The sequence below is a fragment of the Netta rufina genome, assembly GCF_964035555.1.
Source record: "Netta rufina genome assembly, chromosome: 26".
In the NCBI taxonomy this organism is placed as follows: domain Eukaryota; kingdom Metazoa; phylum Chordata; class Aves; order Anseriformes; family Anatidae; genus Netta; species Netta rufina.
The window spans coordinates 2,215,892-2,242,297 of record NC_140150.1 but is presented as its reverse complement, the minus strand read 5'-3'; the positions used below and the strand labels follow the sequence as shown (position 1 = coordinate 2,242,297).

General features: G+C 41.1%; 1 protein-coding gene across 3 annotated transcripts in view; it reads right to left on the bottom strand.

Moving 5' to 3' along the window:
- The window catches only part of MAGI3 (membrane associated guanylate kinase, WW and PDZ domain containing 3), a 59,183-nt gene that overhangs the window by 17,193 nt on the left and 15,584 nt on the right, over positions 1–26,406 (bottom strand). For all 3 annotated transcript variants that reach the window (XM_084301985.1, XM_084301983.1, XM_084301984.1), the window contains exons 2-11: positions 12,298–12,414; positions 11,474–11,593; positions 9,165–9,374; positions 7,724–7,898; positions 6,819–6,898; positions 4,607–4,664; positions 3,573–3,667; positions 2,615–2,803; positions 601–1,209; positions 16–47 (exon numbers count right to left, since the gene is read on the bottom strand). In XM_084301985.1, coding sequence (XP_084158111.1) covers positions 16–47; positions 601–1,209; positions 2,615–2,803; positions 3,573–3,667; positions 4,607–4,664; positions 6,819–6,898; positions 7,724–7,898; positions 9,165–9,374; positions 11,474–11,593; positions 12,298–12,414 — 1,685 coding nt within the window. The remainder of the gene's footprint in view (positions 1–15; positions 48–600; positions 1,210–2,614; positions 2,804–3,572; positions 3,668–4,606; positions 4,665–6,818; positions 6,899–7,723; positions 7,899–9,164; positions 9,375–11,473; positions 11,594–12,297; positions 12,415–26,406) is intronic.

Sequence of the window (26,406 nt, the reverse complement as noted above, 5' to 3'; positions counted from 1 at the left end):
ACCATTAATACTCACCACTTTTCCAGTTTTAGTAGGTGAGGGTGGACCTGAAGAAAATAAAATGTAGAAAGCAATTTCAATTCTAGGTCACCACAAGTTTAAACAGTATTAAGGCAATATAATCAGTTTCTCCTGAGCTGAAAATGATAACTGCTTATTACTCCTTTTAAACGGCAAAGTGAATGTTCAGTTGACCAAAGCCATTACTTAAGTCTCAAATTAGAACTGCCAGCTTTACAACAATGAAAAACATGTATTTCTCTTTTTGCTTGAAACTAGTAAACCAAAGCACACATCAGTTCATTGGATTATGCTAGAGACTGCATTTTTGCTTTAGCATTCCCCAGACACTTGGAAGAGCCAGCGTTTAAACATATTACCATAAATTTTTTGTTAAAAAAAAAATCCCTAGTAGCATCCTCTTACCCCAAATACTCAGGGATATAGATTAAACCTAGAACATAATGGCTTAGAGGCACAATAAACTGCTAGTTAACTTTCAACACTGGACAGGTTTTAAATATCACACTAAAAGTGGACTTTAAAAAAGCATGTAACCACATATAACTGTATATGACAACTGTAAATGTATGTATATACCTCCTCTTAAGATAAGCAGCGGCACCTCTGCTCCTACTGGAAACTGCTTCAGTACCTCCACCACCTGCAGATGTGTCAAGCTCTGCACGTTCTGATGGCAAATCTCCTTGATCACATCCCCTTTCTGAAGTCCTTGGCACCACTGGCTGTCTAAAATCATTTTTACCTTCTGCCCTGTAGGACTGTCTGCAATGGCAAACCCAAAGCCTTTAGGACCTTTGACTAGAGGAATGGTGACCAGCTCTGGCTGAGAGCCTCCTGAAGATGCAACAGAGATCCTCTGCTCGTTTGTATCCACGGGAGGGCCGTTCAGACGACCATTGACCAGCATAGGGCCCGTTTTCCCATTCTGGTCCAACACGACTGTTCCTGGCATCAAATCCTGGCTGGTCAGACAAATATCTCCTTTAGTCCCAGGCGGTCCGTTGATAATAGGTGTAGCTGTCACTATATCTACAACAGGGTCTTCATTGTCGTCAGGAAGAGGATAACCACGACACAAAGTCATGTTTACATATTGGTTGACAGGAACTAGCTGAAACATCTGGACAACATCTGCATGGGTATGGCCAAGGACACAATTTCCATTTATGTCTACAATGACATCACCTGTTAAAAAAGGAAGTTCAACAACATCAAAACCAAAGACAGAACCACCCACACCTTTCCAGTGTTCTGAGGCTCAGAAGAAAAGCCTAAGTGGACAAAATCTCAGTGCACTCTTCAAAAAATAATCGACGCTGGCTGTGCCATTACCTGTTGGCTATCTGGTGCCAAGAAGCATAAAGGATTTCCTCTTTGCATTTTTTTATGTCATCTCAGAACACAGTGTGCTAAATATATAAACTTTAATCTGCAGCAGATTAAAAAAAATGATACTGTACAGCCACAAGAAATGAAGCAATGTGCACACACATTACTGCAAGCAGATGTTCCTGCTTTAATTCATATTGTACAGCATCCTAATCTCAAACCAAAAATAAATCAGTTTTGAGGGAGTTCCTATGTTTATTTTAGGACTGGCTGAACTTAAGCTAGGATTGTGCCCACGTATATTTCATACTCTTACACTGTTGACAGGTGGGTAAGCGTGTATTTTCAAAATGAAGTGGAAGTGCATGTCAGATCCTGAAACTTTGTTTCATAATCTGCATCATGTTGATCACAAAACTTTGCATATGCAATACAATATTCCTCAGGAGTAAGCTCTCTTGCCACTTAAATGCCTGTGTTAGTAATATAGTAATTCTCCTATGCCACGAAGTGTAACAGGAATAGATATGCATCGAACATGTGTATGCACCGAAACACAGTGCTGTACTATTGTCTTAAATTTTTACTGAGGATGAAATTGAATTATGTATAAACAAAGGGAAACATCAGGGGAAAAAATAAAAAAATAAAAACAGAAAAAGGTTTTATTTCCTAAGTAAATAGTATTAAATCATTGAAAGCATAAACTCTTCTTACTTGAAGCATTTTGTCTTTTCTAGTATGCAAACCATATGCTACATTAAGCATATAAATAACTTAATTGAGCATGTAATAACAATGAAAGTGTCCAATTCTTTATGCATTGCAGGTTCTCTCATCCCTCATTCCCTCACTTGTCCACTTCTTACAGCTTTGCTTGTTCACTCCTACTGTATTTTTTTATTTTTTTTTCAATTTTTAATATCTGGTACTTTTTGGTAGTAACAAGAGACCAAGATTCAAATGCACTGTTTTTACTTTACATATGGAGAGAGAACAAAAACCATTCAGTAAATGGCTATGAAGCCCAAAGCTGACAAAACTACTGAAATCTTCAAAAGCGACCTCAAAATAGATTTGTCCCCAGAACACTGTTTTTTCACATTTCAGATACTGCTCTGCATGGATCTTTCAAAAATCTGACAACTAGTGAGGTATTCATATTCAGAGTCAGTGGACAGCACCATCCAACCTCCTGCACATCAGAAGCTGCACTCTCTAAAAGCACAAGAAACACAAGTTTAGAGAAATTGTAATTTACCTGGTGCAATTCTCCCATCTTGTGCAGCAGGTCCGTCTTTTAACACATTCTTCACCTGGAGAAACTCATCAGGCCTGTCCCCTCCGATGATTGTAAAACCAAAACCCATTGTACTTTTTTTTAGTGATGTCCGTATGAGGGCTCCTGTAAGCTGGGATGGATCTCTAGTGAAGAGAGACTTCTCTGGTCCTGTGCATGGTAAGATCCAACACAATTCACCATCAGCAATGCTGCTGTATGTTGGCATTAAATCCCCAAATGATGCTGACTACAGACATGTATAGGATGGCTAACCACAGAAAGAAGGAAGATGTTTTAATGGCTGAATACCAAACCTCTTTAAGTGATTTTTGAATTATGGAATAAAAAGACATGAAGGAAGAAGGATTAGTTTTGATAACTTCTTTTCTTTTTTTAAGGTGTCATAATGATTAATGCTTTGGTTAACTTTGGTTAATCTCCACAGCACCCTCACAGAGTAAAGCACACAAGATACTGTTGCACTCATTTCACAGCTGAGTTAAGCGAAGAGTTACAGTTTTTCAAGACTGTATTACAAATTAAAACAGAACAGAAACCAAAGCTCCTACCTGTCATTTCCAATTGTACTCTCTAACTCTTGAACGTCAAGCTCAAAGTAGACCAAAAGCATAAAAATTCAAGGAGTGGGTTACCCTGCACTTTCCAACTGGCTCTTCTAAGTCTCCATTTATTGAAAAACTGCTTACGACAACCAACTTTAGAATGATTAAAATTCTTTTAAAGCAGTGTCAGGGTCTCAGTTCGATTTTAACATCAAAAAAATCATTTCAAAAACCTTACAGATTCTGGAGGGCAAGACCACAATGGCCAGCAGAAAGACAAGGCTAATGCCTTTCTGAATTCCAAAACAGGTTGCATACAATGCTTACTTTTAGATAAAGATATTAGTGACAAAGAACATAATATTTAGTAATACCTGATTTTGAAGGGCCGACATCAGTCTGTCCTAGCTGTTTTTTTCTTTTGGCTTCTAATACCGGGTTTTCAAATTGAGTTTTCTGGTTAATATGACTGTAGACAAAAGGTAGGATCAGGAGTTCAGAAGAAAGCAGCTTGCCTATTTCACAGAAAAGACAACCACAAAAGACACCCTACAAATACTAATTTTTTTTTATATTATTTATCTCAGATTAATACCCGAGAGGAATGAATGCTGAACTATCATAATCAACATGAAAAGCATTTTTTTCTTTTCAACAACTTGATTTATTTAAAGCACAATGTAATTTTACTTCTTGCAACTATTAAATAGAGTACACATTCATTCCACTCTGCAAACTTCCAAAAGTTTGTACTAGATTAAATAGAGAAAACTTATTTCTTCTCTTGATCCCAGCTACGTGTTGCTTCCATCTACTCATAACATTTACAAAACTAGCCGTCATTGTTTTAATAGTAGATACTGGAGTAGTATAGCAGAATGGGGAAAAAAAATAAGTCTGAGCAGGACTTAAACCTCTGTGTTGCCTTTGCAAAGTCAAAAAGTGTTAGCTTGTTCTGTGAAGCTAATATTTTCAACTCTGCTAATTTTCCTATCCATGGTTAAAGAAATGGGTCATTTCCTCTGACCTGAATTAGAGCTTTTACAGCAGTTACTTACTTGTGAGGGGCCTTTGGAGACGGCAGTGAGATGTAAGTTACTCTTGCCCTTTTACATTTAACAGGTGCCACTCTTAAATCAAGTGACCCCATTTTTATTAGAGCTAAGAAAAATGACATGAGCTCATTCCCATTAATTAATTATTTTGGTTGCTACCTGCTTTCCTTCCCTGGAAGAAATACACTCCAATAAGTCAGTATGGTCACACTAAGGATCTTCAGCGCTTCAGAAATGTGCGCCATGGCCTGTTGAACTGTTTCTACTCAAGATAAACTATATATAGTGCTAAACGAGTGCTTCATTACTTTTTGCCCAATTTATGACTACATCAAATTATAACTAGCACTTACTCAACATAATATGTTCCATATTGTGGGTCTTCTATTTTTTCCCATCCATAAGGAAGTTCTACAATCAGAAAGAACAAAATTATTCATTACAGTGGAAAACTGTATCAGAGCTCTGCAAATATCAGAGCTTTTAATAAAGAGAGGACAGATTACAGGCTCATGAAAAACATTAATTATATAGAGGTAACTTTTTTCCCTTTATTTGTTTGAGGCTGGTCCTTCTGATGAAAAGATATTAGTCTCTTCCAGGGAATATGGAACCTTATACATCTCACTCTTTCTTCCACTGGATGAGGAAACTTGTATTTAACAAAATCACATCACTTTCAGCCTATAATAAACTTAAAGACAAGGTACAAATTAACTTATTTAGAGAAGAAGAAACTCCCTAAAAAAAGAAAGGGGAAGAAAAATACCTTATTTTAAAATAATGTAATTATCAATCATCAGTTTGATTTGATAGCTGTTGACTTTTCTAACTAGGCAATATAAATATGGTTGCACAGTCTCTACCCAGAAACACACAAGAAAGAACTATAAATGCCCCAGTGTCACATCTCAAGCTTGTAAAACAATGCACCTCCATTCCTCTTTAACGTTCAATTTAGGACCACCTTGCAGAAGAAATGCCATCTTTATTTATTCTATTAATGACATCAACATATTTCACTGCATTCTGACAACATTTCACTTTTGAGTCAACTCAAGTAACCTTCAGCCAGAAATGTAACAGGCATAAGTGAACCTGATTGTTCTGATGTTTACAATATAGCGCCGACACCCCCAAACCAGCCAGCGCTTGTTTAGGTCTGTCAGCATGAAATTCAGCACAGACTGCATGGCCTGCCAAGACAACGAGAGGCAGTTCTGTACTGCTGCACTTTGACTGCTGCTGCAGCTGGGGCAAACTAGCTGGTAGTGGCGAGTGCTGGGACTGCCTTAGACTTCCCTAAATTTGGGGTCTAAAATAAAAAAATACCTGTTTGGGAAAGGTACCAAAAGAAATGCGAAATAAAACTATATCTTGCAAAGATTTATTTTTTTAAAAAGCTATTATAGAGTTCAGAAAGCTCCTTTTTATGGCAAATACACAATCTGGTAAGATAGTGCCCAGCAACTGACCATTCCCGAAGAGAGGTGACAAGCAGTTAAAACAGGGGTCCCGTAATTCTGCCTTTATTGTTCTTGTTATTTTGACCATAGAAATTTAAATATTAGCATAACAGACAGAGTCAGGTAGCTAGACATTTTGAAGGATAAAATTGCTGTCTAATCTTGTTTGAGGCTGCCCTAAGTTTGAAGGTAAGAACAATTTTCCAAGCATATGACAGCGTGTTACCACTTATTAATATCAGCATCACTCCACAGGATTTGACAAAACACCCATTGGGACTATTCATTTAAATGTTGTTCACTTGGATATCCTGCATCTCTCTGTTTAAAGTGCTCTTTTTATCCTGCGGTGAGCTGCACGTATGTTTAATAAGCAGCAGTATGAGTCCATTGCTCCAGCTGGCTTGATTATGAATACATGATTGCTAGCCTGTGCAATTTAAGAAGACAGGCCATTCCGAGTCTGCCTCAGCTTTTGCAACATGTCAGGCATTTGCTGAAGACAGAGCTATTTGGTACTCTTGTTTAGTTGACTAAATTGCATGACTATGTAGGAAATGGTTGCAGGAATTGTCTGTAGGTCAATCATGAACCTGACCTGTCTTAAAGCAGCAGCATGAAGAGTTGTTCCCTTCGCTTACACATTCAAGTATTACACAACGCATGCCGTACATGTTCCTAGCAATAGGCACTATGCTGCATTTTCATTATTCATACATTCTAATACTTATGGACCTTTTCTTCCTGCCGTATTCCACTCACATAAAAGTTTCCAGTGAGATCATCAGCTTTCCAGCTTTCTCCTTAGCGATGATACTTATTGGAACAAAATATACCATTCTCTTCTCAGGAATGCAGATATATCCAGGATTCAGTCAGATCCCACTGCTCCAGGGAAAATACACTATCGTCTTTCCCAGCTTTACGTTAACTCTTATTGCCACCTCACTATGGACACTCAGTGCTATACTCTGTTTGCTCCAGAGAGTCAAGGGTCTCAGGAAGAAGCTTCTATCACAGCAGTAATGGATCTTATCCAGCTCTGATAAACTCAGACATTTATCAATCAGAGGTGACAAATGAATTCTGAATATCTCACCTCCATCTTCACAATCTTCAGGAGCTTTGGCTTTCTTACAGAGCCGAGGATCAAGCCATGTGGTTGTCTTGGTGTTGTGACTGTGGAGCAAAATGCAGCCCATTAAAAGAAGAGGATTTCCACGGACTGAAGAAATGTTGTTTTTCTTTAACTTTTAAATATTTACTACCTTGGGCAAACTATAGTCTTTAGACAATTTAGCCTTTATTTATGCCTCAGCCCCATCGTAAAATGCTAAACAGAAAAGACAACAATACTGCTCAGAGGTACTAGCACACTGGAGATCTCCAGGACAGATGTGAAACATTAGAGCTACGAACACCATCCCCTGCCCCTAAAAGCTCATTTGGGAACGTCAACTATTTCGACCTGCAAGGAGAAAACATTTTTAGCCTACTCTTATGCTTAATGCTCAGTTAGGGGTTTGTTTCTTTCGCCTCAGAATTCATAAATTTCACACGTGAACTATTTTCCTATCCAGATCTTTAATCTGTGCTGCTTATCTTTTTAAGCAGGCATTCCAAGCCAAGGAACAACACCAAAGAATAAACAAATCCACAGATTTCAGAGAAATTCGTCATATTAAAAGTTTGTACGGTGTTACATCTTACCTAGCAATACCCACCCAGCTCTGCACTTTGTGAGATGCATAGCTCATATTACAAACACACTGACTACGCATGTGGAATTGTAAGACTTTTCTGCGAGATGGCAATCATACCAAATATGTAGTGCAATATCAGTACGGAATAAAACAGCAGAAACATTCAAAATTCCATACAGAAATATAAGGAATAAGAATAGAAGAAGAGAGGTGTAAGAGCAGGAGGCAGCTTCCCAGACCAGCTCCTCAGCATGTCTCTCACAATGGCACAGTAACTTCTCGGCGCTGTCGGGCTACTCACTCGATGAAGTAGATCATGCCAGTGTCGGTGTAGGCCATCTCCCAGTTCTTGGGCAGAGGTTCCAGGGTCTCATCCCTTGACAAGTAATTTCTGAAGTCCATGGAGCTGCTTGTCTGGTTGTAACTGGGAACAGGTTTCATCCAGTCAGAGGAATCTGAATGTTTTTCTTTGTTTTCTGCAGTTGTTCAGGGAAAGTGTTACTATTTGTCAGATGCTTATGGTGTTTCTCACTAAGCACCACCCTCTTAATCTGGCTACGAGAGAATGTCAAATACATTCCTGGATGCGATGAGCATTTTTCCACTTTTTTTTAGCTATGAACTTTGAAAAGCTGACATGAAAACACTGAACTCCGTTCTGCCCCTGCCAAACAGAATTAACCTTGTATTATTCGTCTGAACCTAGGCTGAAAAACATCAACGCTGGCAGAAATCCAAGTTCACTACTTTGTTTCCCTTCCCACGGTGTTTGTAATGCCACTGAAAATAAATAAATAAAAATCCTACTAATATTCCTCAAAGCACCAAAACTGAAGTGCGGAAGAGACCCAAACTGCCAATAAAATAAACACAACCCTCCTGCAATCCACGAGAAGAAAAAGCTCCCCAAAATCCCTGTAGAAAACTCTTAACTGCAAGCCTCGGCCCTGCATTCAGAGGTTATGCTCGTTGTTCTCAGCTACACGACCGTGTCCATGAGTTTCACATAACCACCAGCCAGGCCAGCAGGCCTCTCTGTGCTGTGGTGCTGCCAGCCCTAAAGCTCGCAAGGCTCGGTCAGGTGCGCTCAGTGTAAGTCCTACACACACGCAAATGCAGCGCGACAGCTTCTCTCCACCATCACTTCTTCCCCCTCGAGATGAGTAACTGTGACAGCAGGAGGAAAAGGGTGTCCTGCCAGTCTCTGAAACATCCCACCGGACACTGGTCCAGCCTCAGCGTGCTTCGCTTTACTTCCCTCCACAAACACCCCCGTAGGCAGTTTCAGGTTGTGTGACAGTTCCCTTAACCAGAATAATACGAAAATTTTACAGTATGAGTTAGTGTTGCCCCTTAAACTAACTGCTTCACTAAAATCTCCTGCATGCAGTAAGATTACTGAAATGAAATGATCAAATTTACAGGGTATGGATTATATTCTGCAAAGGGATTCTGTCGTACGGATAAATTTTTCCTTCCCTGTTGTAACTGGCCACTACCCAGCACTACATGTTCTCTACTGAGCAGTGCATTTTATGATGCAATTGCACATCTGGCTGAGAGAACAGCTGTTTCTTTTTAAAATCTAATTTCAAAGGAGAGTAAAAACACCCGTCTGAGTAGAAAACCACCTTCAAACTTAACCAAAGCTAAGGAAGCACTTCAAGCAAGCATGAATGCTATCTGTGTACTTCTTATTCATTCATGAAACACTTCAGGGAATTTTTCCCTTTGTAACCAACCTATCCCTCCGCTGCCATTAACTGCTTCCTTTTCCTCCTCTTCCTCCTCTTCAGGGAGAGAACTGTCCATCCTTTGCATTTTGCTGACTGATGTGGTTCTTTTCCTCTGTGATTCAGTATCAAAGTCATTGTCAAAAAGAACTTGATCCACTGGATCGGGCTGAAAGGGGCTGGGCTCTGCTGGAGGCTTCGGAGTACCATAAAAATTACCTGACAATGAGACAGAAATCAGGATAATGAAGGCACTGATACTTGCTGAAAGTACTGGCAATTGTAGTGAACGTTTTATTGCCCATGTAATGTGTCTGGTGTCATGCCTTAACTGTAACTTCCTAAGGAAGACATCAGCATCATCAAAAACCAATCATTACTCAAAAACTACTTATTCCTACAATGTGGTTTTGCTCATGATTACATTGTACATCAGAGAACAAGATGTTTAATTCAAAATTTCTATCCCACCACAGGTTTTCAAAGTACATGAACGATTTGTTATTTTGCATGGAATTCACTAATGCTCCAGAAAGAGACTTGGGGAACAGTCTTAGAGAAGTAGAGCACTGAAGGTCAATTGCTCTTACTTTGTATACTGATTAAGTGACTAATAGAGTAGTGTACATTAATAGAAACATGCTGAAGTCAAAAAGCAAAACAGTATGTGCAGAAACATAAAATACAAATAATTGATTTTTAAACTACAGTTCTACATTTTTCTACAGACCATATACATGCTGTTAATACAGCTCCATCTAAAAATGATTTGTAGTTAAGAAAAATAAACTGATTTTTTTTCTTCAGTATTTTCTTTCGAAACACAAAGATTGAGAATCATCTGTAGTTTTCTGGAAAAGAATTTCAGCAACTGACCTCTCTCCTGACTGCTCATATGATTTTTATTAGGGAACTGAGCAAACAGCAAGAGAGCGGCCCAGAATTCCTGCTGGGTTAACATTTGGTGGCTGGATTTTGATTTGACTGTATTAAAAAAAAAAAAAAAAAAAAAAAGAAACCCAGATAAAGGGGAACTCAGGAAAAAAAAAAAAAAAGTACCAGTTTACCCTAAATTTGCTTAGAAGATTTCCCCAGACCAGGCAATGTTATTTGACAGCATGCAGCATGAGATACATAAAACGAGGAGGTACAGAGCCTTTCACACAGTTTTCTACTTCAGACATTTGTATTTTTTGTTTGTTGACACATCAATCAAATTAATTCAAGTGCTATTATAACCACCACCTACCAGAGAAGTCCTCTAGAAGCATGCTTACAGCTATTTGTATTGTATGTCAAAATCAGGCAGCTTTATAATTTGGTAAGCTCTGTTTAGCATCAATGAATGCTGCACACGCTCAGCATTTCTGAAAATTTAGTTGATTTCAAGTACAACTACATATCTGAAAAAACCTTAAGCCAGCTCGTATTTCAGGATTTATAAACTTACATTAAAAAAAAAAGCAATGCCGTTTCTTCTGTTTAAAGTGTCAAGAGGTAAATTGTTCCATAGTAAAAAGCAGCAGAACACAGGCAGTCGTTACTTGACACACATCTGCAACAGGGGAACGCTCTATAGCAGTGCAAGGCTTCCGAGCCAAACTTGTCCCTCCTCCCTCTTACTGTAAGCAAAGATGGGTTGTGGGGCCAGCACCCCCACCCCCACAATACAGCATTGTGAGGAACCTTAAAGTTATCTCTGGCTGCTATCTAACACTTTAAAACAAAACAAAGCAAAGCAAAAGCCCATCACATGATGGCAGTTCCAGAACTCTGGATAATTGCTTCCTGATGGTTCAGTCCCCATTACATTTAAACCAACTTTGCTACAGATTTGGACAACAGAGTCTAGTGCTGAACAGTTTTTCACTGCAAAATCCTTTCTTCCTGTGTATCAAGATTTCTCCTGCCTCCTGTCCTTTTGATGCATGCCTCTGAGAAGAATGTCTCTGCTGTCAAAGGTTAAAAAAATTTGTCTATGAATTCCTTTATGACAAAATTCTACTAAGTATAGGCAAATATTTTCAGAACACTTCCTCAAAAACGCAACATGGAAAATAATCCGATCACAGAAGACTGGTCAGCAGGACCAGTTGTGATGCAGTAGCAAAAACAACAAAGAGCCCAGAGAGAGTTTCAAAACAAGACCTAGAGTCCTCTCTCAGGTATTCCAATATTGCCTCTCTCCTGCTCTGAGAACCATCAAAGTGGGCAGGAAAAAGTGGCACCTCCTGTGTGTGGGGAGCTGTGCTTAGACCAAGATTTTGGATAAGAGCACTGGATATTTGTTCCTGTTCCAACAATCATCATCAACATACCATCATACGTTCCACTTTCTAGCAAGGCTCCACTTTCTTCAAGTGCTTTGAACTGCTCAACAGGAATAAAATTATAGTCTACCCCAGGGACCTCCCCATCTCTGGGAGCCCTTGTAGTGCCTGGAAGGACAGAGAAAACACACTTGTAAGATACGTAAAATCCTTCATGTTTACCAAATGCAGGAAAAAAAAAGCAGGATAAAGTGGCAATTACAATTTTGTCTTATGCTCAGTGAACTGAAAACTTATGCTGTAGATGCTGACAGTGACCCGGGCCAGGCAACAGCAGCCTGGGGTTGGAGGTAGCTGTTTCACACCTGTGGCATTTTAATGCAGTGTTAGGGGTGTTTCATCTTCCCACTGTCTCCTGACCACCTGTACCCATTCGGTAATTTTTGATGAGGTCAGTGTGACTAAGCATACTTGATTACTGGGCCACCAAATCCATAACTGGGCACAAGAACTATTTTTTAACCTTACAGTTGAGAGGACAATTCATCTGTATTCCAAACCCTGGCAACAGGTAAGTTTTTTCAAAATAATCAGTAAATTGTTGTATTAATGCAGAAGTTCTCAAAGTTTTTATGTCTATAATTAAGGGACACACATAGTTATAACAGCTTAATTAAAGCTCTCCTGGTAAGGAATTTAATTTCATCACAACTTTAAGATATGAAGCTATTCTATCTAGCAAGGTCTTTTAACAAAGTTCCTGTTGAAAGGTAAAACTACAAACCAGATTGAGAAAGAAGACATTTAAATCTCTCGAATTATGCGATGGTTAGCACAAACAGATCAAATGAGGCTGACCTTTACATACTTACAAGGGATGGTTCTCAAGTAGAGGTTGTCTCTGATCACTTGCTGGAGCTTATGGTCTATTGAGCCCTTCTGGAACTGAAGGCTCAAGTAGTGACGCAAGTCTTTGTTGATGACTTTTCCTTAAAATTTTAAAAAAGAAAAAATAAAATAATAATAATAACAACTTGTAACTATTAAGCCAAAATTGCCAACAACGACATTTCACTACCATAAATATGTCAAAAAAAAAAAAAAAAAAAGAAAAAACAACCCAAGGCTTGCTGCTGCTTCTAAATGCACCAACTTCAATGGAAAACATATTACTAAATAAGCCCGATTCTCAGCTGGCGTAAATCAGGCACAGTGATTTTAAGCATAGCTGAGTGACAACCACCCAAGCCCAGCATCTCCTAAACAAGACGGTGCCAATATTCTGGAAGTGTTTTGAAATAAAAAAAGTATTAAAATGCAAAATCTATTAGCAAAATTAAAACTCTCTACAGATAGAAAACTGCTCCAAAACATACACAGAGATAATACTTTCCATTCAATTTACTGCTATTGTTTAGACACCTGAACTCAATATTTTGTCACACGGGAGCCTACATTCTTGGTATTACAAAAAGAAAATATTTTCTTTTTAAAAGCACTGCATGACAGAAGATTTTTTTACAATTATTCCTTTGCAATACTTCTGTCAGGTATCATTAGCAAATCTGTCATATCGCTAGATAGCCATGGCCCCTTTAGCACACAAATAACTGAGCTCTTGTGTTACTGCTTCATCCTTCTGACAGAAGGGTACAAAACAATCTTTTGTACCCTGTCATCTTCCCAGAAAGCACATTAAATAGGGTTCAGTGACCCTGATAAATTTAAGTTACGTACTATAACAGAACACTCAGGGCTTCAGGGAAAAAGGCTTTTAGCTTTTGTCTTTAAGAACCGATATAGGAGATGGCCGGTAGCATGCCTATGCTGGTACATCTCAATGGGAACAAAAATTGGATTGGTCCATACTTATTTTAAGTCAGCAACAGGTGATGAAACTTAAGAAAACTGCCATATGAGTGATTCTAAAAGGGCCTCTGAAGTCTGCTGAGATCCAGCTGCTGAAGAAAACCACTTCAAAGTGCCAAAGAGAAGGGAATGGGGCATCAGACACACACCAGTCCTAACACAAAGCTCATCTGCACTTTAAAACCAAGGTTGTTGTCCTGATACTAAACGTCAATCTGATGTGTGCGCTGCACAAAAATCCCTTCCGCTACTACCAACCATATTTTTCCAAACCACGTCATCACTGCAGCGAGGTTCATTGCAGATTTTCATTTTGCAAGTCTGTACCTCCCTTCTCCATACGTAATAGATCAGTAACTCTATGCATCAGCTACTAGTACCAGCATTGTTGGGTTTGTTTGTTGCATTTAAAAATAGAAGCAACCCCCCAAAACTTAAGCAGTTTTAAGTCTTTAACAGCTTAACAACATAAGGTGGAGCGTGGAGAAGAGAATGTGGTGATCTGTCTAGAAGTACAAATGACACACCAAAGAATACAGTGGGTATGACAAAATTTATGGGGCTGAACTTCAAACAAAATGCTGAAAAATGTGATAAGAACAGATTATTCTTAACACAATCTTGTTCAGAATTTAAGATTTTTTAAAAAGCTAAAATTCATTCTGCAACATCATCAAGAACTAGTTAGAAAATATAGGTAACGTGGGGAAATCTAAAGTATTCACACATCCTGACATTTAAGGAAACACCTTGCCTGAAGTACTGAAAACCGATTTCCAAACAATCCTGTGTTGAAAACAACCTTCAGAAGGGAAACCATGCCAGATTTCCTACCAGCCTTCTCCTTGCAGAGGTCTGCCATAAAATGGCCCAAACCAGAAAGCAACCGAGAAACCCAAAGCCCCCAGAGGAATGAGCAGAAAGCCCACCGCACCCACACCTCCCGCAGCACACGGAGCCCTCAGCTCTAAGGTCTCTTTCTCACCCTCGTTTAATTCTGTCATTTATCTGAAAACTACATTCAGAAACACAAAAAGCATTCTACAGTATTAAGAAGACCCCACAGCATAATCCTCACAGCTTGCCAGGAGTAAAACAAATGATAAATAATTACCGCTAATGGGGACGGAGGGAGCAGCATAACCCTCTGTGCCCTGCTCCCCCCCAGCCAGGAGACCCGCCGTAAAGCGGTGCTCCCCTGGGTTATGCGCTCTCTGCTGTTAGGGCAGCAAGCCCTGAGCTGAATTCCCCGTTTTGCCATCACGAGCCTTTCTTTACAAAGCTTTGGGTTTGCTTCCTGCAGCATAATGAGCAAAACATGTCATGGAAAATGAAAACAAATGGTGTAATCTCCAGCAAGAAAAATATTTTCCATTTGTTACCACAAATCTCTTCATTGTTTGTAGACAAGATGGTTTCTCAACATTAAAAAATGTTTTACCACTGAAGCGGTCCATCCATCTCCCTGCCAAAGCTAGATCTATAGCACTGCACTTGAACACACAAGCACATTTCACTCAGGCAGATCAATACGCGCGTATTTCACTCCGGCAGATGGATCTGGTTGTTAGCCATGTTCAGAGTGCTGCACGGAGGGAAAACTTGGCAAGAGGTAAAATTCTGAAATGGACGTAGACTTGCAGAGGCTTTATTCACTGATCTCCCCCTCATCGTGTTTTAAAATTTAAGAGCTCATAAGCCCTTTTCAATAAATACAACTCAGTCCCAAAAAAGGAAAACCAAAGCTGTCTGTACGGATATGCTGGCATTACGGGGTTAATCTTAACACTAAAAACCTCGCACATCAGACTGTATTCTGAGAGCAGGAAGACTAAGCTGAAGATTGAAAGCACTGCCGGAGGAAAATAGGAGAAAGTCAAACAACACACTAAGCAGCGAGAAAATGATGGGAGGTCACGTGGAGAACCGTATGCATTAGGAAGCAGAAAAATAAAGTAACAGCGAGGATGCTTTAGGCAACCTCTAGGGCTTGTTCTTATGTAAAAGCCAGTTATTTCCTCCTTCTGGAGTTTAACATGCTGCTTTACATCGTTTCACACGAGCTTCTCGGAAGACCTCACGTATCAGACCCTGAAATGACCTAATAAATGCAAGGCTGCTGCTTGTTGTGCTGCTGAGCTGTCTCTTTTGGACGACACATGAAACACAGCGGCCAGTCGAGAGGAATAACATACTTTATACCGTTTGGCTCTCTAAGATGAACAGGCACAAGCCTCTTGCTTTCAGATTTAATTTAAATTAACCACAAGGGACCTGTTTACGTGAGGATATACACACTGCAGTTCAGCAAGGAAAACTAAGCTCCTATGAAGGACAAAAAGAGGCCTGAGTAGCACGGCAGCAAAATAACACACTGCGAAGCACAGACGCAAGCATGAGTGAGAGAAACAGAGAGGAGAAGGGCTTCCATTTCGCTTGTCTCCTCACGAACTGCACAAGTGAACGCCGCTGTGGCTGCTGACCCGAGCAGGGCTATCCACAGAGCGCTGCCCAGAGCCAACCTGCCACGGCAGCGATGAAGTGTACGGGGTACAAACAAACGTGTACCAAAACGGTGCTGCTAATGCCATACAGAGAGGTGTGGTTCTGAACTACCAACGCTGGCAAACAGCTGAGGTGAAAGTTTTAATGGGCGGGTAATTTCTAAGCATTCAGTCCGTGAGGGTTTTATGTCGCTGCCCAGTGAGGAGCGGCGGCAAAATAACTTCACAAGCGTTTCTGAACGGTGCTGCTAACCCACAGAACACCTGATGTGTGCTCACACAAGGCACTTTGAAGGCCTCGTGGAAACGCCGTGCTTCCTTTCAAAACCCACCAGCAACCATAAAGGCAAATTTCCGTGGCTGCAGCTCGTTCCAGGTACGCCATGTCCCCTTCAGGTCGCAAAGCCCCCAGTGGGTGAAGGGCCAGGGGGGGTGCTGGAGGTGCGCGGGTGGCCAGTGGCACCGCTAAATCCCCTCAGCCCCCCCCGCTCCCCGGATTAACCTCCCGCAGCAGCGCCTGAGAGGGTTTTGGGGGCATTAAAGAATGAAAAAGGCGCGGATTAGATGCAGCTACAGGATTATTTTGCCTTGTGGTGGGCACAAAGCGTGGGAGGAAGCAGAACCAGGCCTCACTCCGCCCCGGCAGCCCCGCCACAGCCCCACAGGGAACACCGAGGGGCAGCAGGAGGCTACACGGCCCTGCGCAAAGGCAGCCCCCTGCAACAGGAGTTGTCGGGCTGATCAAGTGGAAAACTTACTATTTAATTAAATCTAGGACATTATTATATAAAGCAAGATTAATTGATCTTTGACTCGAGTATGCAAAAGTCATTTAAAGACACTTGCAGGTACACAAAGCAGGTATGTCGCTCTAAGACACCAAAGTTATCATTAGTGTGCAAGACCTTAAATTTATGATACTCCTCGGCAACTACTCACAGCTGATAATCCAGCATGAGTTACAGATCCAAATACATGCACGTTAACTGCATACAATAAGTTCTTCCTAAAAGCACGAAGAAGAATCACAGCATTCACAGAACAAGCAAAACAAAAGACAAAAAAGCTCAGCAGTAACAGCAGCTTTAGTACTCGCCTCACAAGGCTGCCTACCTAGCAAACATTCTGCTGCGTTCTCAGCACAACATGTAGGAGGTTCAAATTACTTCAATTAAAGATGAAAAAGACGGCAAAATTTTGAGAATGTCTGACCTACTTAGCAGGTGCAGCTCAGCTAAGATTGCGGGGCAGAAATACAGATAGAGTGCTGTGTAGAAATCGGCTTTTCCTTCATGGAAAAAGAGGAGGCAGCAGTCCTGGGATCACCACAGAGCACACCTCCACCAAGGACTTCCCGTCCCTCATCAGGGCAGTTCAAACCAGACACACGGAGCAGAGGTTTGGACACTGCCTGTCACAAAGAGAGGAGCTCAGTAGAAAAATTCAGGTTGATAAGAAGGTCGAGGTGGTGACCGAATCTAGGACAGCAATCAGTCCGGAACAGATATCCTGGTCCAGATATGGGCTGATCTCCAATCGAAGCAATTTCTGCTTATTCACTAGGTAACAACAACTTCTTAAAAGAGCAATCAGCTGCTGCATTATTTTGTAGGGGACAACGAGAATGAAAATCACTGGGTTCAGTAGACAAAACTTAATAAGCACCTATATGCTACCCAGCAATTACAGGCCGCTTTGGAGTTAGGCTGCTGCAGGACATTCAGAAGACTAAAAGCAGATAATCACCTCAGGAATGTGCCATGTGCGCTTCTGCTTGTTTGCCTTTTAATGAGACTCAAACAGCGGTAGGTCCACACTGCTCTGCTCGGAAAGTCTAAATTAATCACGTCTTTTGATTGCCAGATCTGACATCAGAAACTGTCAGCCACTTACTGATGTTGAGCATTCAGCTGAGATTCTCCAAACGGCCACAGTGGGCATGCTTTTTGGCTGAGATATCATAAGGGCATCTTGATTTGCTGTATCACTTCGGTTACGGGTACTGACATTTAGGTTAGGTAGTGACATTTGTCCTAAAACAGAAATCTGTCAAAAGACGTAAGTTTTCCTCTGCACAATGAACAGAACAGACAAGGTAAAGAATGGAACTTCATTTTCTAGAATGAGAGAAGAGAGATGTGGGAGAAGAACCAAATACATAAAAAGCATATATATATATATACATATATTTAATAAGAAGTGCAAATGATATATTTACAAACACAAAACTACAACAAAACTTAGATTATTAAAGGCCATGAAAAAAAGAGAAAAAATATATTGTAATCTGTTCTGGCCATACTAACAGACTTTTCACCTTCTCCCTCAACACGAGTCTTTCTGGAGATTTAGACTGGGAGCAGACATAGAGGAGACATCAAGAGCTGAGCTCTCCTGAAATTACTGCCGCTGCTATCAGCAGAGGGAGAATCAGAGAAAGATTTGGGAAAGTTGTTGGATAGGAAAAGGAAAAGCATCGCTAAAAATGATCTAAGGAGTGATCAACACATGCCTTTGCTGAACATTGCCTTAAGATCTTCAGTGAATGTGGTGACTGATTCAGGGAGACTTGACCATCATGACATACACTGTGTTGTAGTGCTTCCTTGAAATCTTACAGTGGTGGAAACATTCCACCCAATATACGAGTCCAGTGCTGGTAAACCTATGCAAGAATAATTTGACTTTGTGTTTACTTATGAACTTTTTCATTAAAAGCATTTTAACTTCTGAAGATAACTAAAATATAGTTTGAAGGGTACATCCCTAAACGATCTTTAATAAATACAAAAAGCATTGGCAAATAATGCTTGGTTTCTTCAGAAACAACACGCAGAGCTGAAAAGGACAAGTGAAGAAATGTGAACAGCAGGAGCCTGTATTCTATCCTTCCGTTTTTTATTTTTGGCAGTATAGGAACAGCAAAATCAACTGTAACAGAAGCCTCTAGATAGTGAATGTCTGTGGCTGGGATCCTCATGTACCATGAGAAAAATCCTTTGTTTAGTGCAGAAGGAAGAAGAAAGAAAATACTGGCAGAACATAATGGCGTTTACAGGGATTCTTTCAGTGCCATTTGGTTGGTATATGAAAATAACACTTGTTACCCAACTAACAATTGCCTCAGTTTGCAAATAGATGTGTCATAGTTGACAATCTTGGAAAGAAGGAATAAGGACCCAGCATTCTGAATCCAAAAGGTTTTTCACAGATGAAAGAAGCATCTGCTACCATCTACCAAGTGCATCCTCCAGCTCCAGACAGGACAAAGTCCATGGTGGGAGAGACTCCTCTGCCCCTGCCCACAGCCCAAGCAGCAGCTCCTGTCTAACCACAAACAGCAAGAAATACAGCTTTTCCTTAAACCACCTGAAGGTAAAAGCATTTGCCTCACATTCCAGAACACGTACCAAACAAATACAGCATCAGTAAGGCTCGAGTTAAAAGCCTTGCACTGCAGGGGCCCTGGTGGCAGAGCACCAGTGGAGCAGCTCCCTCCGACCTGCTCAGGTGCTGCCAGCAGCTCTTGCAGCAGTATAACGCAGCCTGACGGTGATGTGTGCCAACAGAAAACTGCAGAAGAAGTTGTAAATTAAGTCCAGCTGTATTTGGAAACATGTAGGTAGGAAATCAACACACAAATGCACTACCAGACTCAAAACCTAAACATTTTGCAATACACTAATATAATTACATGACTCGCCTTCATCACAGCCCAGCACAGTTTTGTCAAGAGGCATTCATCTCTTCATGAAAGTAAAGTATAGACAGTGGGGTTAACATGAAACATGCATTTTGAAAAAAATTAGAGATGATGAGACATGCTGGTAAACTGGTGGACAGCACATTCAATTCATTATTTTTCAGCGAATGCTATTTTTTCTTTTGCATATCTCATTAAATCTACAGACATTCTCAGCCTGTGCATGGTTCCTGTGAATGACAGCAGGCATCATTTTAAGTTTGTTCTACGTGATGCACTGGTAGCAGAAGCATAGCCTGATACATCGTCTGCCTACAGCCTTAAGGATTTTTAAAACGAAAATCCTTTGAGTGAAGAACTTCAAACTTGCAGATGCCAGCTTCAAATATAATATTATCAGATATAATTATAGTAATACATTGCACACACATAAAAATCCATTAACGATGGAAATAGAGTCAGGAGAATTACAAATGGGTAGGCTTTTCTCTGATAATGCCAAGTATTTTAGCGTAGCTATTATTAAATAGGAGAATGGCAAAGCACAAAGAACTGTACAGCTGTTTCTGATATAAGATCAGAAACTGAAGGAGATATGAGTAGAACTCAAATGATTTAAAATAATGAATGGGTTTCAAATAAAATGCAAACATAACCATTTCCTTCAACTTAACAGCGGGGAAGAAAAATGCAAAAGAACTTTCCACAAGAGAACAGTTTGACCTTTTACATAATATATGGAGACTTTCTTCTCTCTTTGATTTAGTATTTTCTTTAAAAAAAGAAAAAAAAAACAACTCTGAACAGATCAACAATCTTTCACCTATTTATAAAGATTTGCTATATTTTGAATACATATTTTAATTTTCTATTTTTCTCAAGATGCTTCCCACACTTTACTGGGAGGCAGCATATAGCACACGTAATTCGTGGGGAAGATAGAGCGTTTTACAACTTTCTGAAACAACCACAATTCAAGAGAATTTGCTTTCAATTACTGCAGGGTAGTACCTAAAAGCAAAGGCATACATCTCTCCTACTGCTCCCAGCTCTCAGAACAGTATTCTGTGTTTTGATACTATAAGATGGTTGGGGGGGAAAAAGTCAGTGGAAGAGTTTCTGTGCGGAAAGTCGCCCTTGAGATACTGCTGTTTATACACCAGATTAAGCCGTACTTGCAGGTCAGCAGGGAAAAACCATGATTCTCTCTGGCTACTACTGGAGCTGCCCTTTCCCTTCGCCTCCAGCACTGCTCTACTTGTTCCTGTCCTCATTTTTAGCAGTCCCCACAGCACTTCATCTGCTGAAATGGCACACGATTTCCATCCATGATTTCCATCTCAAATAAGATGCATTCGCGCTGATGACAGAAAACAAGAATCCAGATAAAGTCCCTCTGCCACTGCTGGTTTGAAACAAAGACAAGGACTTACACAGGTATCTAGAAAGCTCAGTGAACACAGCTCGAGAGCTTGAAACACCTCACAAAACAAAACTTAGATTCGCAAGATCTAACTATGCTCCTGTAAGACAGAAATGCAAAGCGTGAGAGTCAGCAGGTTTCTGACTTCTCCACAGGAGATGAACACAGGGCACAATTAACAGGACAGAATGGGATGCGCTGGGAGGATCGGACTGGTGATGAAGCCTGCACGGTGACACCACACAGGGCTGAAGGGAATTAAAGGAGAGCGCTACAGAAGTCTGATGGGACAAAACAACAACTACAGTTGGTAATACACAAACTCGTTCAAAAATTTTATAATACTGGGTTGCTCTAATAATAGCACTGACTACTTTATTAAGGCTTCCTAATCACATACTCAATCTCTTGCTGAGGTTTAATCAGTGCACAAATGACTACACCTACAGAGGCTGGTTGGCAGGAGCAGTATCTGTCGCTGCTCCTCTTCTACTGGGAGCTACAAAATCAGAATCCTCTGTTAGAGGTTATAACAATACATTAACAAATATAAAAAGAAAAATAAAATAACACCCCCATACGCAAAGACAAGCACCCAGGCAGCAGAAGTGAATTTCCTCAGGATAGCTATGGCTTGTTTTTCCCAATTTATAAACAATCTGCCACTCCTTTCCTTAAATTCCCAATGTGTGTGGTTTTAGCATAGTCACACTAGAGAAAATGATTTCTTGAGACTGCAAGGAAACAATTTGCTCTGGAAAGCAGAGTTACCATACACAACTGAACAGAACGTTGTCGCAAAACTGTTTTAATACCACTGCTGCCCTTTGACAACCTGCAGCTGCCGTGTAAATTTAAAGTTACCAAGCACTTAATGAGTGGAGTTTAAATAGCCCACCCTAACAAAGGATCCCAAACAGGGCACTTTTACAGGTTAACCCATTGCAGTGCTGGGCAACAGCTGTCTGCCCTGGTGTTTGCCCTACGTGAGCGTCACGTTTCACATGCAGACATACGTGTAACATACCATATCTTATTGCTTAAGCAGCGTGAAGTTCTATAGAATGACACATTTCAGTCATATCCCCAAAAGAAAAATGTCCTTGCAGCTGCTCTGTGTTACACAAGCGATTTAATCTGTTTGGGACTTGGCATTATTTTCCCAGCAGAAGGGTACATGTTTGCATGCCAAGACCTTTTTTTTTTTTCCTTTTTTTTTTTTTTTCTCTTCCCAGCGTGCTCTGATTAGAACTTATTCAAATAATACGCACACTTATTTTTAGCCTGCTTTTCATAAGAAGCAAGACGTGCAATTATCCTGTGCATAATTTCTAGGCCCACTAACCTATTTCAGTCTGGAGATTGGCAGAGCGGCGTTTGACAGCGACACCGTATTTCTGTTCTGAAGCACAGCAAACCTTTCGGGGTCTCACCACCACAGCCAGCAGCAGCTCGCCACCCGTCCGGCCGCGCAGAGGGCGAGCTCCCTCCGGGGACACCAGCCCCATCCCCAAACTCAGGCTAGAGGTTTGCTCTCTTACCACAAAAAAAAACTATTCGCGAACAGTTCAGCTTTGCACGCTGGGAGCAGATCGGCCACAAAAAATGAAGAATCACCATGAACCACAGGCATAACCGGCATTTTTCTGCCTCTCAGCTTCCTCTCCCTACTGTTTCCAATTGTCCCATCGCTGACCTTTGTGGAGCAGAGCCATTTACACAATTCATTTACTTTTGAAAAGACAGGGATAGCAGCTACCTTATTTTCCTTATTTTACCTTATTTTCCATCTGCTACACTTGCTCTTCTTCACTTTTAAAATGATAAAGCCCATTTCAAGCTATGTGTACCCAAACCCCAGGCCAGGGGGCAGTGACTGCAAGGCCCCCCAAGCGCAGGAGGGGCAGGGTCTGCCTGCCACGCACCCGCCACAACAGCAAGCAACAGAGCTGCAGCGCGGCTGATGGGAGAGAAGTAGAGCTTCTCAGACAGGCTTTTCAAGGAATTCAGGAAATCCCAGCATCTCAAAGCACAGGCTGTGACATTCCCTAAGGATAGCTGCTGCTACGCCAGAGAGAGGCAGTGCAGCAATAAATTCAAGCTCCAGAGGACAGCGCGGTGCCTCCCTGCGCTCCCAAGGACTCCCAGGAATTTAAAAATATCAGCGTTAGGTCCTAGGGCAGCACTCCTCTGCATCAAATGAACAAACGTGCTGTGGTCACAGCCGTATTGACCACAGACATCTTCAAGTTGAATTGGAAAACCAACAGCAACAACAACACCCCCCACAAAAAGCTGCCTTTGTCTAACGCTCAGCAAAACCCCTTTAACTCCAGATGTGCACTGGCCATGACTAACGCGAATGCCTGACACACACACATTGCACGTTTCTCTCAATTTTGGAACTGAGAGAAGCGTTATTCAGTCTGCCACAGTAACTAAGGATCGGGGTACACCAGCGTGTGCTGTAACTCTTGGTAAGAAGCGATGAGCATCCACCAAAGCAGAGTCCCTACAACCGCCCGGACTGAGCATACGGAAAGCCAACGCGGGAGTGAAGGCTGCAAAGTGTTTCTTATAGATGTCCTCTTTTACATAAGCCTGGTTGGAAGGAAACAGGTTTGTGTTCCTCACAGATTGTTCAACACATTTCTCAGCAAAAACAAGCTGGTTAGAGGAAAGTATAAACGCTGACATTTTAAAGTTCTGGCATAAACAGCACTGCAACTTTTAGATTGCCTAAGTCATACCAATTTCATAAAAATAAAATAAGAAAAAGACTTCCTCTCAAAACACAACCTACAAAGCAGCATTTAGTGTCAACTGTGGTTAAGTCAAACCCGTGAGGAATCCAAAACGACAATTTTTTTTCCCCAGAATGCCTCTGCAAATGTACTGAGCATCCACTATGTAGCTTTACTGTAAGTGTACCCAAATCACACAGTGTTCCTAACAGTAACCTACAAGTAAGAAAAAAACCCTTACAAGACCTACCAGCATCTTTCAAACTACTTCCAATTTGGGAAGTAAGGCAATTCTCTCTTTCACCTGTATGCAGACATCAGCCACAAACACTTTCTGTCCATTTTTTGGCAATACCTCTACGGGGGAAGCTGCAGCCGCAGAGCCCGGAGGCAGCCCAGGGCCCGCGCCCATTAGGGTCTGCTCTGGTTCAAACCTCGGCCCCAGAGCTACCACAGCAACCCATCACCCTCACGAATCTCAACAGCTTCATTCATTGAACTAGAATTTGTTCTAACTTAATTTTGAACACTGTCTGCAAGGAAAATTGTGTTTATGATCTTAATGGCATGTTGTCAAAGTAATCGTGTAAGGAAAGAACATTTCTCTCTGTGTTGATCCTTGTGCAATATTGAAAATGAAAGGAATTTATCTTATCCCTCACACGGCATATCCTATTATCTCATCACTATTCATTTACTACGATTTATTTTCAGTTATGGCACCAAGGATTTTCAATTAAATAAGAAATACTGCTTCCTCTGGAAAGAGCATGCAAGCAAAGCTAAATGCCAGCAGAGGACCTGCACAGCTTTTGGGATTCCATTGCTTTCCAGCAAAGTCCAAACAAGACAAGTGGCCTAGTCACTGAAATTGCTAACAAACGTAGCAGGTGATACAGCCCTACTCCTCCTGCTACCTTCACTGCTGGAGAGGCGAGGCAGATGCCTGGGGTCAGCTCCTGCTGTGAGCACCCACTGCCAGCATCGCACTGTGGTGAGCTCAAAGGGACCCCGCACATCACCCAGGCTGGCCCCCAGCCCAAGCAGGGTCCCTCAGAGCAATCAATTCAATTTAAATCTGCACCTACGGAAGCTTCCAGGGGGACTGTGCACAGGACTTCAAGTGCAACACGCTCGGTATGTCTGATGCACAAAACACTCTGAAAACGTGGGTTAATTCCTTCATTTAACTTTGAAATCTAAAGCACTCTCCTCCCATAATCTATTTGCATGAAAACACATCTAAAGATCAAGCAGATTGCCAAAACAGCTATTGTGGAATCTCATTTGTTCCTCAGCACTGCTGGACAGTAACTAGAAGGCATCTGCAATAGCAGAAGCCAAACACAAGCTAACAAGGACCAACAGTACTGTGCTGTCACCGCTTGATTTCTGTGCTTCCGCAGGGAGAAAAAGTACATTCTATGTAATGACCCATTAATCCCACAAACCACACAGCACGCTAATTATGACATTTCAAAATACATTAAAAAATTAGAAAATGCATGTTTATTCTACACCAGGAATTTGAAGTTCTCTTCCAAAGTTATTCCGATGAAATGCTCCAATTTAGCAGTATCTTAGCCTGGCATGTCTGGGGAAATGCCGACACTATAAACCATACCCTCTGACCAATGCAAACAAAAGGCTCTCTCCTTTTCCTAGAGAGAAATGTAATTCAGAATTAACATTCAGAGATCTTTGTAAATATTTCTTCAACCTAATAAATTCCTTCATACCCAACTGCTAAAAAGCAGTGTTACAGTTTCTAAAGTTGCTTAAAAGCCACTTATAAGCTTGCTATAAATTTGCTCTTCAGACTGTTGTAAGCTGTGATGAGTAACCCATGAGAAAAACAGGTGCAGGGGGTAAAACTGGAAGGGTGGCGACATTCACAGAGCAGCACAAACTAAATCATTTCTCTAATGAGCAATAAAAAGGCACTGCGGAAAAAAATATTGCAGAGGACAGAGTTCTGTACCTGCAGCCACAGCTCTGCTATATATATAGCCAGAAGGTCGGACCGGTCTTTATCTTCCTCCTTCACACACGCTCACCCGTGTAACAGTGGCAACACGGACTTCAGCTCCAACTTCACCAGTTAACTTCAGGTGGCTGCCTGTCTTTTTGTCAGTTCCTGCGTTTGCTGGCGTTGACTAAACATCTTTACTGAACAGCAAGTAAAAACTCTACAGTACTTATTTTCCCTTATTCAGTCACTCTGCCGTTCAGATGAGGACTCACCTCGTGCTTAGGAAATGGAAATGTTGCATTCTGCTCCCAAAGGGTTACGGACTCAAAGTCAGCTCAACTGACCTTGGTGTGACTTACCCACAGCAGTCAGCTCCTCCGTAACACAGATGGTTGAACTGATGCTGCCAGTGTTTTAAGCTCAGAAAGTGCTTTTAATTTTTTTTATTATTATTATTATTATTTCCTCATGCTGTGTTTACTGTTTTACATATGCCTCTGACTGCCAAGGAATTGTTAACTAATCACCATGAGATTCATTTTGTTAATGCACAGCTGGGTACTTGGTCATGCAACATCTGCTTCTCAGCATTTCTGCTTTCCTTATCTAGCTGTAGTCAGTAAGAAAGCAGCCTCAACAGAGCATGCGGAAGCTGAAAGTGGTAAATGAGTTTATTAACAAATGGTGATTAATATTGGAACCCTCAGACTACTAATGATTGTGTGATCTCTCTCACATTCTCTCTCAAATCTCTCCTTCGCAGACT